The sequence below is a fragment of the Lepidochelys olivacea genome, assembly GCF_965140295.1.
Source record: "Lepidochelys olivacea isolate rLepOli2 genome assembly, chromosome: 10".
NCBI lineage: Eukaryota > Metazoa > Chordata > Testudines > Cheloniidae > Lepidochelys > Lepidochelys olivacea.
The window spans coordinates 16,179,679-16,198,143 of NC_140420.1; the positions used below are offsets into that span (position 1 = coordinate 16,179,679).

Sequence of the window (18,465 nt, forward strand, 5' to 3'; positions counted from 1 at the left end):
GTAACTTTTGGATTCCAGACAGGTTCACAGCAATATATACTTACTGTTGTGTATTCAAAATAATACAGGCAATTATCGGTCAGAATAAACCATCTCCGCTTCCATGTTTTTACTCTTCCCCCTATAAATAGAAGACACCACTAACTTAAAACTGTTTTATCGTCAAGATTCTAGGCTACGGATAAGACAGTAATTTAGTCGTTACTTAATGTGTAATGGTTTTTAAAATATGGCTTAAATGCTTAGTTGCAAATGGATAAGACACAGATGAGTTAAGGTTAAAAGGAATATAAGTTTCCTGGTAAATATACCAATACTAAAGGACAAAATCCGGAAGAAACATTAACTATGGTGATGCTGACACACCACCTTACCAGCTTCTGAACTTAGTGTTATTCTATTCTTAAATGAGTCCACGTGAAAACAGTACTTACTGAACAGATCTGCTCCCTGTCTGTGTTCAGTCATATCTGCTTACTATAGCGACAAGTATAGTATTAATAATATTTATCCATTACCAGTACAGCATCAACAACACTTGGGGAGAGGGAGCTGGATCATCTATTGAATTGTTTTCTAGGTTCCAACTGCAGGACCAGATTCTCAGATCCGTGCAACAATGGGGTTCCAAAGGTGAAACTAAGGGCAGAATTTGACCTGCCATAGCTTTTACTCATGATGATGCACAAGTCATTTAAGAACCCAGACTGACTTTCAGATCCCCGGTTGAGTGCCCTGTGGCTGACAGTTAAAAATGTTTGCTCAGCCCGCAAGTAAAAATTTCTGTAATTCTTTACAATTCCACTATTTTTTAAAATCAGTTTCCAGAAAAGAACTGCAGATCAGGCATTGACAAGTTATTAATATCCAGGTTGAGTTACAGCATACTTAAATGATTTCAAAGTTATATCACCACATGTGCATCATCCGTTCATCAGTGATTTAATCTTATTACCCCACCCTCTCAATATCGTTGACCTTGTTATTCAATACCCTGAGCACAAAAATCTTTTACCGCCAAAGACACCCTCAACCAAGGATTTATCATTTTAACATCAATCATGTAACTAAATCCAGCACATAAACATAATTTTTATCAGTAGCTCTTCCTTACTCAAGAAGGTTAAATTTTTGTTTAAACCATTAAAAACATCTGAGGCTAGAGAACAATTGTAGAAATGGCCTGAATATCCTGGAACTTTATCTATTCGCCTGCTGGGTTCTTGTCTTGCAGATTGGGTACTATTATACATCATATCCTCCTTTTGGCTGGTTATAGGACCCGCAGTAGGTAATCCACTGCTAACACTATGTAACATTCGCATTTACTCAGCAAATTGTACACTTCCACCACACACATACACCTATTTTAAGGAAACAATTTGAAAGTGGAAGAGGTCAAGAACTAAGAGACAGGCAAATGCAAGATGCAGAAGCCAAGACAGAATCAATGGTGGTAGAGTGAGCTACAAATGCAAAGCATGAGGGAAGAAGAGCAGGTGTCAAGTGGTGAGGGACATCAGAGACAGGAAAGATCTTAATTTCTGCATCTTGATGACAATATTTTAATGCATCATAGGTCTGTTCCAGCTTCCATCAAAGTCAATTGAAAGGGTTTAAGCTAGAAGTGGAAAAGCCAAAATAAACCTTAGCCTGACTCAGTTCTGGATCCATGAATGAGAAGCAGCTAAAATAACTATTAGGGCAGTTCTACCTTGTTGTCATTGTCACATTACATATTTTTCATATTATATAGTGTAAATTCCAATTATTTTAGCTCATGTTCTGCCTTGTAAGTTGGCCAAGTCCTTGGCTTTGTTTGAGTTTGACTACCATCAAAAACTTTACAGCTTGCCCAGATCTATTATATGAAGAGATTCAGTGGGGCAGGAAGTTGTAGAGCAAAATGGATAGGAAAATATTAAGTCTCAGAAAAACAAATAAGCAGGGAAACTGGTAACCACTGCAAAGACATCTTAGACTGAAGATAACAAAAGGAGAATTATGAACTCTTATACAAGGTCAGATTAGAATAAAAGACAGATAGGAAACTATACACATTGTAAGAAGGCCTGCACAGAGACTCCAAAACCAGACAGGGCAGACTTCAACAACACTAGTAGTGTCCAGAATTAAAGTAACAGTAGTTTGGGGGTAGATTATATGCCATTTGACAGCTGATAAAGGACAGCGGGCATTCTGCACTCACCAGTTTATCAGGTGAGTCAAGAGTACCCACCGTAATATCACAGGACTAGAAAATAAGATGCTCAATATGACTTATTGCTCATAATGTCACATTTAAGATTATTGGGTAGTAGTAACTATCACATAGCAGATCTTTTTCTTCTTGGTTTCAGATGCCTTAGGCTGCCAAAATGATGATATAGCACTTTGAATTAACTTTCTTTTATATCCCACTCTTGCTGTCAGTTTAAAAAGATACATTTTAAAGGATATTAAATTGTCAAAAGAGAGACTGGAAACAAAGTATGAAACCATAAGTATTTAAAGAACAGATCAAGATATAATCTACACAAAGATTAGATTTGTGTCACAAAGACCAAGCTAATAAAGTAAAATGAAAGGAACAGCACCAATAATAAGCAGCACAGAGCAGAAAGGCTTAAAGGATCCAGTAGATGGATAATCCAAGGGAATCATCCGGAAATTCTACATCAAGTGAATATAGAGAAGAGGAAAAAAATGCAACAGACCCGCTCTTTTCACGTATATAATCAGATTATAGAAAATTCTCTCATCTCAAAGGGAACTAGAAACCAGAAAACAAAAAGAAAATTTTTAGGGGAAAAAAAGATGGAAAAGTAAGTAATAATTTACCCATCACAGTTCATTAAAAATATTAAAGGGTCTTAAAATTGCCTAAGCATCAGAATAAGACAATTATGTATTTCAGGTGTAAAAAAAACATTTTTTTTTTAAACCCCAGTAATGTCAGCACATCCAGCTCAGTCAAGGTGATTTAGAGAACTAGAGAGTGGCTAAAATTGTCATAAAAAAAGACTTAAGAATGATTTTGGATTAATTAATGTCAGTGCAGTTAAATGCAAAGGTTCAGAAGCTAATTTAGTGCCTGGAAGAGTACACAATGAATATGTGTTTCCACACACACAAGAAATTTGTCCAGTAATACTGTACAAGACTAAAATCACATCAGCTATAAAGGGAATGATTCAACTGAAAGGAGCCCCACAAGCCAGTTTCCTAGCCACCAGTCCCTCTTTCAAGAGAGGGGAAGAGAAGTAGCACCCTCTTTAGAATGCTGTGCTGGGGGCAAGTACCATGTACAGAGTGGGCTAGGAAGTCTGGGCTCTTTGAGAATCCTTTCACATGCACAGCGAGTTGCCTGATATTCTAGTATAGGAGCAGCTGCTTCTGCTGCTCATGGTCACGTGTCCAGCTTAAGTCACTTCCCTCTTCTGTCAGCAGGATATATATTTGTTTCCAAGTATCTATTTTTCTCCCTCTAACCAGAAAAAGGAAATGATTCAAGCCACATTAATTGTAGCTTTTTTTAGTACGAGACATTTTGGGTCAGCTATTTGCCAACAGAAGCTGTTCTTAGAAAACACACACACATGCTGGCACAAAAGAATTATGTCCCAGGCATTCCCTCCATCAATGCTCATGTCCAGCTTTAAATTCTTAATTGGAGAGGGAAGGGGTTCTCCTTGCACCAACAATTCCTTTATTTGGCCCATAATTAATCTTTATGCAAATCTTGAGAACAGTCCCCAAAATACTAATGTCTCAAGCTGTTACAAAGGATATTTGATTAGCATTCACCAGTCTTCAGCCACTTTACTTGCCACCTAGATGTTCACTGTACCACGTTAGACGGCATACAATCTTTTGAATTAAGAGAGCAAGTTGAGTACTTCCATACAAATGCATTGGTTGAATCCACACCGATGTTCTAAATCAAAACATTACTTCTTGAAATCCAGTTCTGGCACTTAGATTTGGCAGGATTTTATTTACACAAAGTCACCTCTGAACAGCTTTCCACAGGCAAGCCCTCAGAAAAACAAAGTGTTTTGCAGGCCAGGGACTTTAATGACATTATTAGGATGGTTTCAGAGCCAGACTAGCCTCTGGAGACCTTGGAGTTTTTGGGCAGATGAACTTTACAAAAAATACTAACGTAAGAAAAGTCATGCTCTTGGAGAGAGCAGTGAAGTGAGCAGTAGTTCCAAGTGAAAGAAAACAAGGAAGCAGACACTATAAAAAGGCAAAACAGAAAGCACTAGCTTGATATACCAGTGGCTTCTTCCTGTTCTGATCTCTTATTTTTTCAGAAAACATATTTTCTATCTTCAAGAGTAAAGCAGATAACAGCACAATTGATAGTCTTCATTTTTTCCTACTCATTATACGAATCAAGACTCCTTAGTATTTTGATAATGAATGTTTGAGTATTCAAATCCTTCTTTAGGCAGAGCTTCACTAATTTAGGAATAATACAATGTGCTAAGAGAGAATGTGACTTAACACTGAGAGTTGGAATAGCCCCCGACATCATACTAATATATTGCTCAAGCTTCCCGGCAACAAGAAAATTGAAGGGATAAAAGAAAAAAAAAAATCACCAGGTTTATTTCTGTTCACTGCATTCATGGCTCTACAGCTTACTAACTTAGCAAAAATATTTGTCTGCACCAGTCTGTGTCTATTGATGAAACACAAGTCCCTCAAGAAACAGTTGGCTTTACATATTTACAGTCTAATTCACAGGAAAATTACTGACATGTTTCACCTCCCTATCCAATTAACCCTTGTGCTGTGGGCATTTCAACAGCAGCACCTTTCAGTTTAATGCATGCTCTTATCACTGGGACTTCGGTAGAATTGTTTAGTGGGCACATAAAGATGAAAGCTTGGTTTTACTTGGTTCATGTGTCACTGGAGCCACAGGTAGAGCACCCAGAAATAAATGGCGATTTTATTGATTTACTGCATTTTTCTTAAGTTCGTTTGCATCTCTAATTTCTTAAAGCTCTCATTCTTTTTTCATTGACTATTTCTTTTGCAGCTGATGCTTTACCACTATCCTTCAATTTGTCCTTTCCCACTGATTGACAGTGGATAAGAAATATTCATGGCATTACTGACATGCTCACATCCAATTGCTTTTCTTGCAAGGTGATATTTTTAAAAGTAAAATAAATATAGTTGCTGATTCCAGATTTTTATTTTAATTTCAAGAAAAACACCCGTATTTATTTTGACATTTAAGTTTCACCTTTAAGAGATTTATTTCCGTTATGAGCTATTTCTCAAAGGTTGGCATATATAACACTTTTTCATGTAGAGGAGTCTGATTAACTAAATATCTTCTATATTATACAATTCAGTTATAACAGTTTTACTCCTTGGAGTATTTAAAAAGGGAGTTACTATAAATTAAAGTCACTACTGGTGAAGGTAAAGTTATCGCATAGTAGTATTTGCAAGTAGATTTTTGTATATATTTAAAAAACATCAAAAGTTTTAGATTTTAAAAAACTGTAGATAATATTAATATTGAAAATAATTTGAGTAGTAAGAGACTTATCTGAATGGTTTTTGTACTAAAATATTTCTCGTTCTTGAAGTCTTGTCTTAAGAAATCCTTTCAGTTGAGGTGAGCACTGCCACATACTGTTGAATGGATAAATTTATCAGCTCTTCAAGTCATCTTTCAAATTGTCTCAACTATGAATACTGTGCCTCTTAAGCCATTTATGTCTTCAAACATCAACAGGAAGACGCTCTGCTTTTTTACTTAGGAACACAAAGAGGGTATTTGAGGATTTTGCAGTGTTCGTAACATCTGCAGATGAAGTAATGGAGACAACCAAACAGCAAGTCTTCTGGCCATAGGCCACATAGCAGGGGGTGGTGGGCCGGGGGGAGCACATAGGCCATGGCCCAACCACTTTTTGGCCAGGCCAAACCTGACAGGTGCTGTAACCCCACACACCAGCTTGCAACTCCACTTACTCAAAATTGGAGGGAGTGCGTATAAGGGCTCATGGGAAGGAGGGCCAGGCTGCTGGTGGGGGAGGCACTTGAGAGGGAAAGAGAGGGGTCAGGTACGGAGGGCAAATTTATGGGGGCCTCCACTGTAAGTGGCCCTCTGCAGCCCTTGCTCCCGGCATTGTGTTCTCAGGGCTCCATTGCAAGAGGTGCCAAGCACCCCCAACTGATGCCAATGGACATTGAAGGTGTTTAACACCTGAAACTATGGGGTCCTGAAGTAGCAAACTGGCAATGTCTCCAATAGCTCTCCCCCCAAGGCTACAATATTTTTGAGGTGGCCCCTACTGCTGAGCTTATTAGAATGTATTCTTAATAAACTGATACTGCCAAAGCACTTGTGCCCATACACTCTTCCGTTCATTTGGTTGTTACTAGCACAGAAGCAGAAGTAAAGAGTTGAACAACTGAGTGAATTTATGGACTATGGATATCGCTACATTATAGTTCCTATCAATATTAATACATCTATCTACAATCCACAGCCATTTTCACATCAGTTCCTAAGATTTAAAAATTAATATAAACCAGCGTGATATGAGACCATACCAGCTGTTGTGGTTGGAGGCATTCTGCCTACAGGGGACAGAGAGGCTGGGGAAGCACATGCAGTAGCTATCATTGTTACATCTTTTTCAAGGATGCCAAAACCAGCTGTCACAGATTCACAAGTCCAGTGCTCTTGAAGAGCCCCTGCGAGTGTCTCAACCCTCGTATTTCCTGCCAGCCCCAGCCTCAGCCTCAGCCCCAACATCTAGCTGGCATGGACACAGGTGAGCCCTTGCTCTGCCTTCAGTGTGCCTCCCCTCTGTCAAGTCCTGCTGGCTGCTCTTTAATTCCTGCTGACCTTGCACTCAGGGATCATCAGGATTCCTGGCTGCCTCTGAGCTGGAGCAAGGTTCCTCTTATACAAGAGCAGCCAGAATCTGGCTCTGAAATTGAGTAGATTTTGGTCTTTAAATCAGTATTTTAAAACAAAAGGAACAACATTTTAAAAAAAAAACCTAAAACCAAGTTTTAGAGTCTGTTCTAATCAGAAAAATAACTACCCTTTGCAGCTGGCTGCCTTATTACACTCCAATGGATAAGCAAGCCACATCAACTTCAGAAGTGTCTGCAAACAAATCAGAGCAGCTTACAGTTGCAGAGCTAGCATGCTACCAACTGCCAGAGGCTTCAGAATCCTGAACTCTGAGGTGTTTTTATATGTAATTAAAATAAACTGAACATAAAAAAAAACCCACACAAGAAAGTTACTTTGGAATAACCAGTCCTTTTAGCACATGCACATTTCTGCTACAGGCTATTTTGTTTAAAATAAGCCTTTCAACATTCTGACAGAAAATTTTCATACAAGTAACAAAACACATTTTAGAACGTGTGTTACAAGAATAAGATAACTGCACTTCTCTGCTGCGAAAAGTACTCCTCTCATTTGTATACCTCAATGAGCCTGAAGGATGTTGTGAAGCAATCTGAAACACTAACTATCATTGTGTTGCTTTACAAAGTATATATTCTTATTTTGTAGAAGAATCTCATGGGGGGAGATAGTAAATTACTAACACCATAATGTACAAGCATACGTTATGTACAAGTAGAGTCCCACTGGGGCTAAAGTTAGTGACATTACATGAGAAGCGCAGTGCTACAATAAATTTGATTTAACAAACAAACATAGAAGAAGAAAAATAAAAAAAGAATGAGCAACTGAACAAGGGCGGGGAGGGAGCTGGAAAGCCATCAGGTACGTACCTCCTAATGCAGAATAAGCAGAGACAGCCAGTCACAGAACAGAAAGGTGATAGGTCATAGGCCATAAGGAAAACAAGAAGGCACATTTAAACCACTCATTAAAAATCACAGCCAAAACCAAACCAACAGAAACTCACAAATAATATGGAAAAATGGAGACATACAAAAACAACTATTTGAAAATAAATGCATTGCTTTTTGTGCAGAAAACTGAGCTGAAGTGATTGTACAGTTTTCTGGAATGGTTTCACATAGATTTGTTATTTTTCAGTCACTGGGATTTGTAAATAGTAAATGGAGCTTCCTTTCTGCTGCTGAGGTTTCAGTTCTCAAGTACCAGAAATCAAACTCCACTTCAAAATTCAAGTGACAAGATTATGTCTCCTTTTTATACCGGTCAGAATTAGCAATTACACAAAACAGTGTAAAGGAGTTACTGATTTTTAGATCATATATTTTTAAGCAGGAATTATTGCTAATTTAATCCTATTAGATTTACAACAAAGCAGTTAGCAAGGAAAGCGGCATACACATCACTCACACACAAAGCAAAGTATCAGAGAAATTCCTCTTCTACTAACCTAATTTCAGTAGCCAACCTTCTCTGTCTGGATTAAAAAATGTATGTGTTAGATCATTCCCGTCATCTTCTGGAATTTTAAATGGCTCATTTTTAATACTTTCATACAAATTCTGGAAGAAAACAAACAAAAAAAAATTCAGCAACACGTACATAACCGATAACCAAGAGATTCTGTTCTCTCTTCTCAGACTACTTATATAAAAATGAACTAGGAACATCTCCCACAGAAACTGGAACCATTCCTCCTCTAAGCAGCATTCACCACAGTCTATAAATAAAGTTAAAAGGAGATATAGTGTCTTTGTAAATAAGCGTCCCCTTTTGAAGATTTCCTGTGTATTTCTCAGTAAAGAAATAGCTTTTCTTAAGAAGTTTGGCACTCATTTTTTCCAGAGCTTTCATATTTTCAACAGTTTTGCTCAATACAAGCTTCACTAAAAAAAATTGTTTTTGAAAAATATTAGACATCACTGACTTGAAAATCACAATCAAATGTCTGACATCTTTGTATCATTACTTTTCTTCCACTGTAGGTCATGATGGCTGTCTTTGGAGCCTCAGTGATCTCTACTATTTTCCCCCCTTTATTCTTCCCACACTCAACCTGATGTTGAACAGAGCAGATTCCAGTCAAGACAGACTGGCTGTAGCGATATATCCAATCAACATTGCTCTAAAAGCCAAAGAGGTTGCTTGTTGAGTGAAGCAAGGTGTTTCTTCCTCTCAATCCCTCAAGGGGCTGAGGTATATTGCAAGCTAATGGTACTTGGTTGTCAAAGATGCATCACACAAAATGATCTTGAGACACTAATTGACAGATTAGTCTGAGAATCCTTGCACTTGCTTCTAAGCCCCACTTCAAAAACCATGAGGTGCCACCTGGTCATCTTAATGCAACTTACCCGTAGCAGTTCTTCTGGAAGGTCCCCACCTTCATTAATGCCACGATTCATAGATATAAACCGCTCCACTGTTGGTTTATCTCTTACATTATGGTTGTGTAGACTAGTATTTAACATAATGATTGCAAATGATAGCACATAGCATGTATCTGAAATAACATTGAAAAGGAGTTTTTGCTCTGTGTACTGTAGTATACAGTAGCCTGTAAAAGAAACCCCAGGCAGTTCTGAATAGCAAAGAAAGGGAATTATGCACGTCTCCTCCTCCCCACCAAAAAACAACAAAACCCTACATACAAATACAAGAGTAAGTCTTGAGTTCTTTGGTGTTAACCATGGACATTTTTGGGCGGTCTAAAAATAGAAAATGACCTAAGGATCCAGATCAGAGGAAAAACTTTTGAATGCTCCCTCAGAACACAGGACCTGTTAACTTTCAAATATGCCATCTATCAGCTGACAGTTTGTATTTGCTTTTTGTGACACAAACCACGTAGGTTATTTGTGCACATTTTATCTTCAACGTTTTTGCTCCAAGTTACCCCCCTTGTTCCTTCAACACTGCGCTGTGTTTGTAAATCTGTTTTAAAGAGTCCAGGTTTAAATGTTAGGTTATTTTCCCCTCTTTTTTGCCAAGTGGTTCTCCTAACGTTAGTCCCTTGAGTTTTATTTTTAACGTGTTTTGCTTTTGCATTTTTGCTTCACACACAGATGATGAGGCATAACATTCTGGCATTTGCAGAAATTGGTCCCCACCCCAAAAAATCAAGAAATCTCAGAAATATTGCTTATTTTGATACAGCAGCGTTCTGCTGTAGCATCTTCTACCTTCTAGTTTGTCCCATTTTACTACAGACCTTTGGAGGCATTTGTATGATATGTTGCACTTTATTAATAGTTTATTTAAACCATTGTTTTAACACAGCTAGGAAGAAAGATGTTTTTGATCCAATCTTGCACCTTTTCCTTAAAAATAAGAAGTAGTGCAGGATTAGGCCCTTTGTTTTGCCCACACCTCAGAACATTCTTGTTTTTCATTTCACATACTGTCTTAGCCTGGACTTCCAAGTTTGCCGCTGTGATAAATGAAGTGTGTGTGGAGGAGTAACTCCCTTTGATGGACACCCAGCCAGTCCTCTTGGTAGCTGTTCTCTACTTGCTTTACTTGTAAAGGGTTAAAAAGTCCCCCAGGTAAAGAAAGTACAGAACAGCTACCAAGAGGGATTTTACAGCTAACTGGCTGGCTGGGTGTCCATCAAAGGGAGCTACCGCTCTCTCCCCCCCACACCCACTTCATTTATCACAGCCGCCTTCTCTTTGAATTCAAGAAAGTTTAACATGTGATCTGACAAATGATATAATAACGGTGATTCTGATAGAAAATGTATCATGACTAACCTGTAGACTGAAAGACTCCAGGGTTACAAAGGCAATAGCGTGAAGCAAAAGCTTCCATCATACGATCAATTTTCTGAGCCTCTCCTGGAAGTCTGAAACTCCATAGGAATTGCCTAGAAAAGGGAAGCATAAACCCTTCAGTAAAATAAGATCCATTCCAATATTTATACATTAGACATATACTGGCAATAATCAGCTTTTAAGCAGAAATTAGTCATTTGTAAATAAAATGAGAAGTTATTTTAAAACAAATCTCAAAAATCAACTAATAAGGAATTAGAAAATATTTAACTCAGCACTCAGCCAACAGCACTGCACGTTCACAGGCAAGACAACGTATTCAGGCAAGACCACATAGTCTGGTACAAATTTTGCAATTCTCTCCTTTTCCATGTTGGCAGAAGCGGGAAATATGTAGGAGTCCATGCTCTCTAACAAGCTGTACCACAGTGTTTCTTCACTGCTAAAAAGAGTATATTCTTCTCAGGACTTTGTTGAAAGGAAAAAAAGAGGGCTGTATTATACATAATAGCCCAGAACAAAAAAGGTGGACTAAAACCCAATATCTCCATTTGAATCAACCAGACATGATGAGTCAATGCAAGATGGATAAAGGGACAGATTATGCTATCATGGCCAGATCTTAAAAAAGGAAACGTGACCCCTCAATATCACTGCGATGGGATTTAAATTCAGATACAGGAAATAAGTGTTCCTATTACAAGTATGAAATAAAAAAGAGTAGGTTTTGCCTTCTTCTTGGATTGCTCTTTAAAAAAATAAATCGAGTTGACAGGGATACAAAAGCTGCAATAAAACGTTAAGCAAAATGACTGCAAGAACTGATCTAAAATTAAAAGTACTATAGATTACAAATGGTGATTAAAATAAGATCCAAAATAATAAAATTATGAACAGAACAGCAATATTGGCGTTAAGACAGAGTTAAGACAGGAAAGTGATGTTCTCAAGTGCTGTACCACATAAAAAAATTTTCACACTTCCTGTTGGCATAGCAGTTTAGGAATTGTTAGTCGTGTTCTTAAGTCCAGCCATCAAAGCTACAACTGTAAGGCAAAGTTAGGGCAGACAGCACAGCCTCTTGTTTGTGGCTCTACTTCTTTGAAGTTGGCCAGTTGAAATGATTTTGTGTTCATAAAATAGGAAGTAAATATCCACATCCCTAAGATAACAACATCAAAAAAAGAAACTGACGATTAGGTACAAAAAAGTGCAGTCTAAAAAAAACTTCCAGTGGCTGATATTTTTACAACACTTCTGTAGAGAGACTGAATCTGCTTTCAGTAGGGGTGCCTTGTTGACATTTTAACATTAAGCTTCCCAATTCATGAAAGTGAAGACCAAGATTATTTGCAAGCAAAACAGAGTATCTTAGGACATTTGTAATGGGTCACAGAACCTTTAATATCCAAGCTGCCAGTTCTAAACCACGCCAGATTAGCAGTGACTGAAAGAAGTTGCATCAGATTACTGTTTGGTAGCATAAATGAAGTTAATTTTAATGGTCTAAAGCTCATTGCTGGTGGACATGTGTGTCTCAGCACAAATGGGCCCCTTGCTGGCAGCCTCAGAGAGAATGCACAGTTGACTGGGCATGGAGAGTGAACTGACACTACCTATGCTGCACCTCTTCAGTGCACGAAATGAAAAATTTCGCCTCACAACCAGCAATCCAACACTTGCCATATGTTCTAAATAGAACTGGTCTGAGAAATTTGGATGGAGCCATATTTTGTTGAAATATGCAGTTTTGTCAAAATGCTTCAAGAAATCAAACCAATTTTGCACAAATTTTGTTTAAAAAAACGAAAACAGGAAAAAGTCCTGACAATGTCAAAGAGTCAAAATCAGAAACAAACATTTCCATTTGTCTAAATGAAACATTTTGAACAGTCTGAAAAAATTCTTTAAAAGGAATTTTCCTTTGGAGAATTTTGAAATTTTTGGTTTTCATTGCAATTTGGAATGAGGCTAAATTTCAAAATCTTTAAATCCCTCACATAGCTCTAGTACTAAATTCACCTACAGCATATTTTAGGTGCCAAAACCAAGCAAAAGCTTGCCAGACAGGTTAATATAAAATAAGAGAGAACATTTTAGGTAAAGGATACATGAAATCAAGCAGTTTCCTAATTGTTGTACTATAATTGTTTTGTTATTGTTGGTTTGTTTGTGTTCGGTTTGACAACTTATGGATTTGGTACAACGTAACTGAAATTTTGCTGCAATAAATCAATGTTGGTCAATTTTAGTATCTTCCACAGTCTTTCAGTTTCACTTATAAAATTCAAGATTTGTGAAAACTCAAGCAAAAATACTACTGTATATATAGATAAGTCACTATACTCCCCACTGTCCTATATCATAAAACAAATATTTTGCATGCCCTATATGGCACGTAAACTGAATTTTCATTCTCATTGGGCAACTTCTGCTCTCAAATACTCGGGATTTACATTGCTGTCTCTCCACTGGAAATTAGATCAAGCAAAGGTGGGTCCCCTGAAAAACTATTTGACCGGTCCTAAGTACAAAGTCTGTCTCCTTCCCACAAGCCCCAAACTGCTCTGCCCGAACAGCTGGATATGGCAGTGGAAAGCAGTATGAAATAACTGCAAATGGTGCACTTCTGGAGACAGTTAAAATCTCTTATTCATTTGCATCTTTTAAAAAAGCCATGCCCACATTCACATTGGTAGGCCATTTATTAACCAGGTGTTCCTCTCTACAGTACCTTCCCCTCTGCCACGTTTTATCGTGTGCGCTACACCCAGCTGTTTCCATCTTGTCTTTAGATTATAAATTCAGTAGGTGTGTTGTTTTTTTTAAACTATGTTTGTGCGGCTCCCAACACAATGGGGTCCAATCCTGATTGAGGATTTTGGGAGATACTAGAATAAAATAATTAATAGCAGCAGCCTGCAGAGGAGTGGATTGAGGTTTGCTATTAAGAGGCAGAAGGAGATGGAAGTATCATGTATTCCAGACAGAACCATGGAGCCAGAGGAAACATCCTGATTCCTCAGGCAGCTCAAGTTATCACCACTACAAGCCTTAGTCAGCATAAAGCTGCTCTTATGACACACCACATGAGAATATAGCATGTGTAGGAAAGACCACATCAACATTTTAACCTGTCTGTTTTGGGGTGGGAGCCCCTTCTGGCTACAAAATTGACAGCACTCTCTAAACCCCAGCAATTCATTGGAATTAATTTGGATTTACATCAGGTTAACAACCAGATTCAAGCACTACATATTTTAACCTATCTGCTGCCAACCTGCGAAAAATTAGAAGTCTACTATTTATTTAACAAGAATAAACACGTTAAGAATTTAATTCTGAGATGATGGGAAGGAATCGATGGGGAATAGCAGAAGAAATACTTTGCTTTGATAATATCTTCTTTACAATGGAATCTAACCGCCAATTCACAGTCAGGGACTTTTTTGCTTATCACAGAAAATTTGCACTTTTGAGCTATTTGGCAGGCACATCAAGCATCATTTCATGGAGGATAGGTCCATCAATGGCTGTTAGCCAGCATGGGCAGGGATGGTGTCCCTAACCTTTGTTTGCCAGAAGCTGGGAATGGCAAACACAGGATGGATCACTTGATGATTACCTGTTCTGTTCATTCCCTCTGGAGCACCTGGCATTGGCCATTGTCAGAAGACAGGATACTGGGCTAGATGGACCTTTGGTCTGACCCAGCATGGCCATTCTTATGTTCATCTGAGACTAGTCTTGGGCCCTTTGCATTTGTGTGAAATCATTAATTTCACGTATTAAGAGTTCAAAGGCAATGTATATGCAAACAAAAGAGTGAAACATTAAGATTTGTTTACTAACAAGATACAGAGTAAATCATACATTCAAGTAAAATATCAGCTGCTTGAGTGAATCATCATCATCTATATACTTAGACTTAATTAAATATGAAGTTTGATAAAGGCAATTATAATGCACTCACCTTAAGGCTTGTACAAGATTGAGATCAGCAAACTCATGGAGTTCAACAAAAGCCTGAAGAACTTTAATATTAAATTCATCTCTAAGAAAAAAAACAAAATGACAATAGAGAATTACTACATTGAACCATAAACTTAAAGAACTGCTTCCTATTAATGCAAAAGATAGAAAGGAAGTAAGAAACTGATCAGGCAAATAGATACTATCAATCAAATGAAGCCATCATTAATCTTTCTAACACATATTTAGGTTTGGGATATTTTAAGTGCAAGATTCTTCTCCCAATTTTGCTAAGATGAAATTTAACCTAGTAGGACTAGAAAGTGCTACTGCTGCCATTGAAAACAGGAGCTGGCAAGAGCCTGTCACTCTACATTGATTTTAACTCTATCTAAATGATCTTCAAAATAACTCATTCTCTTTGCTCAACAGTTATTGTTGCACCCGTCTTGAAATGGGAACCTCAAGCAGTCTGGATAAATGAATGGAAAGACTAGAGAGTTTCACGGTAGCTTTTACACGTTCAGCTAAAATCCTTTGCCGAAATGCTATTTTGTAACTTCTTACAGCAATATTCCCAGAGAAAAAACGGTTACTAACACAAGCAACACAGGCTTCCTCCTTTCCCTGGGAGTGCTCAACCCCTGCTCAGCCCCATGCCCCATCCCTGTTCCGCCCCAGGCCAGGCCTCCACTCCACCCCTTCCCCCAAGCCCCACCCCACCTCTTCCCACCCAGTTCTGCCCCCTCTCCCAAGCACGCCCAGTCCCTACTCCTTCTCCCTCCTGCCCCCACAGTGCCTCCTGCATACTGTAGAACAGGTGATTGCGGCGAGTGGGAGGCACTGGGAGGGAGGGGGGGAGCTGGCTGCCAGTGGGTGCTAAGCACCGAGCACCCACGGATTCGGCTCCTATGGTTACTCACCTTCCATCACTCTCGTTCTTAGAGATGCGTTGCTCATGTCCATTCTATGCTAGGTGTGGGCGTGCCGCATGCACCATTGCCAGAGATTTTCCCCTTTGTGGTATCCATTGGGCCGGCTCCAAGACCCTCTGGAGCCACATCCTTATGCGCCGATATAAGGTGCTCCACTGGCCCTGCACCGTCACAGTTCCTACTTGTCATTAACTCTGACAGAGGGGTAGGAGGGTGGGTCATGGAATAAACAGGAGCAACACATCTCAGTTACAGAAGGTTAGTAACAGTTTTTTCTTCTTCGAGTGCTTACTCATGTCCATTCCATGCTAGGTGACTCACAATCAGTACCCCAGGAGGTGGGCTTGGAGTTTATGGACATGCTGATTTTTACACTGCTCTTCTGAAACTGGCGTTGTCTTGGGCCTGCTGGATGATGGCGTAGTAGAACGCAAAGGTATGCACTGAAGACCAGGTCGTGGCTCTGCAGATGTCCTGGATTGAGACCTGCACGAGGAATGCTGCTGACGAAACTTGGGCTCTTGTGGAATGAATGGTTACGATGGCCGGAGGCGGGACATTCACCTGCTTGCAGCAAGCCTGAATACAGGCTGTTATCTAGGATGAGATCCTTTGGATTGACACAGATAGCCCTCTTATCCTTTCTGCAGTTACTACAAAGAGTTGCATGAAGTTGCGGAAGAGTTTAGTTCAGTCAATAAAAAAGGCAAGGGCCTGCCTAATGTCCAACAAATGAAGCAGTGATTCCTCAGAGTTCTTGTGAGGTTTCGAGAAGAAGACAGGAATATGATCTGGTTGTTATGGAATTGTGAGGCCATCTTTGGCAGGAAGGCTGGATGGGGCACAGTTGGAGCTTGTCCTTGAAGAACACCATGTAAGACGGCTCTGAAATAAAGGCTTTGATCTCAGAGAGGTGATCAGCACCAGGAAGGGAACCTTCCAGGAGAAAAGTAATAGGGCTACTAATGGCTAGATGGGGGAGGCCCCATAGAATATCAGGGTTGGAAGGGACCTCAGGAGATCATCTAGTCCAATCCCCTGCTCAAAGCAGGACCAGTCCCCAATTTTTGCCCCAGATCCCTAAATGGCCCCCTCAAGGATTGAACTCACAACCCTAGGTTTAGCAGGCTCAAACCACTGAGCTATCCCTCTCTCTAATGAGCTTTGACAGGACCAGGTTTAAGTGCCATGGGGAGGGTTGGTTTGCAAACTTGAGGATACAGCCTTTCCAACCCCTTTAGAAACCAAACCGTTAATTCATGTACCTTAACAGACGAGAGGGCCGGGCCCTGCTCTTTTAAGTGGAGTAAATAGTCCAAGACAGACTGAAGGGAAGATCGAGATGGAGAGAGATCACATTCGGAAGCCCAAAAAGCAAAACATTTCCAGTTGGCCAAGTAGGTAACCTTGGCAGAAGGCTTTCTACAACCTAGCAAGACCTGCCAAACCTGTTCCAAGCAGGGCTGTTCTTCAGGGTTCAGCCATCCAGCAGTTAGGTGCAGGGAGGCGAGGTTCAGATGAAGTAACCAGCTGTGGTCTTGTGAAATCAGATGCGGAAGGAGTGGGAGACAGAGTGGAGCTGCCACAAGAGGTCCAAGTGCATGCCGAACCAATGCTGGCACAGCCATGCTTGCGCTTTCTGGGTAACTCTTGCCTTGTCCAGTTTGATTTTTAGAAGAACCTTATGAACCAAGGAAATCAGGAAAAAGGCGTACAGTAGGTGACCTGCTCACAAGAGCAGGGAGGTGTCGGAGAGGGAGCCTAAGCTGTGCCCGCGCAGCAAGCAAGACTGCTTACATTTTCAGTTCTGCCTGGTGGAGAGGAGGTCCACCTGGGGAGGCCCCCTACTTTTGGGAGATGAATCTGGGTGAAGGGACCACTCGTGGTGAGAGGAGAAGGATCAGCTAAAGTGATCCACCAATACATTCTGGCCTCCCAGGAGATGTGATGCCTCGAGATGGAGTGTCTTGTACTGAAGTCCCATAGGTGGACAGCCTCCTGACACAGGGCTGAGGATGGAGCCCCTCCTTGCTTACTGCTATAGAACATGGCCACTGTATTGTCTGCCAGGACTTGTACCACTGTGCCTGAGATCTGGGGAAGGAACAGTTGGCATGCTAAACAAACCACCCTGAGCTCCCTGATGTTTATATGCAGGGAGAGTTCTTCCTGGGACCAAAACCCCGGAGGTTGTTGAGGTGGGCTCCCCACCCTAGGTCTGCATTTGAGACTAAGGATACTGAAGGTTGTGGGGTAACAAAGGGCACCCCTATCATTGTTGACCTTGAGTCTTTCCACCAGTGCAGGGAGGGACTCTTGGGGCAGGGAATCTTTGCATTTATTCAGGGAGTCCCATAGATAAAATCCTATCTCCCCAGCAACGCTTGCTGGTTGGAGATATGCAACTCGAGGATACCAGTGGAATAAACCTTTCTTCTGAAAAAGTCCAGTCTCCTGGCATCTTTCTGTTTTGAGGTAGTACTTGACTGGCCCTGCCTGTCCCTTTCACTCACTGCAGACATCACCAGGGACCCTGGTATTCGAAGGTATTCGAACCCACTTGCTGGCACTTAGTACTTCTTCTGTGCCCTTTTTGAAGTGGGGAGACAGAAAAGAAGGAGTTTACCACCGGGCCTTGACTGGTCCCATCTCTGCCTCATTGGTGGGCAGGGCCACCTTGGATGGAGCTGCTGCAGCCAGGATATCAATAAGGCTGTGCAATGTCTCTTTGAGCTCCTCAATTTCCAGGCCAACGTTCATAGCAACCTGATTTAGAATGTACTGGTGGGCCCTGAAATCATCCTGTGGAAGCAGGCTATTGGGACCCATGCCAGCCTGGTCTGGGCAAGAGGAGGAGGGG

General features: G+C 40.2%; 1 protein-coding gene across 3 annotated transcripts in view; it reads right to left on the reverse strand.

Moving 5' to 3' along the window:
- Positions 1-18,465, reverse strand: part of CYTH3 (cytohesin 3) — an 87,060-nt gene that overhangs the window by 7,607 nt on the left and 60,988 nt on the right. For all 3 annotated transcript variants that reach the window (XR_014713289.1, XR_014713290.1, XM_084640993.1), the window contains exons 6-10: positions 14,672-14,752; positions 10,678-10,790; positions 9,280-9,428; positions 8,376-8,487; positions 45-121 (exon numbers count right to left, since the gene is read on the reverse strand). Coding sequence is in view for 1 of the 3 variants with exons in the window: in XM_084640993.1 (XP_084497119.1) it covers positions 45-121; positions 8,376-8,487; positions 9,280-9,428; positions 10,678-10,790; positions 14,672-14,752 (532 nt within the window). In the remaining 2 variants the exon portion in view is untranslated. The remainder of the gene's footprint in view (positions 1-44; positions 122-8,375; positions 8,488-9,279; positions 9,429-10,677; positions 10,791-14,671; positions 14,753-18,465) is intronic.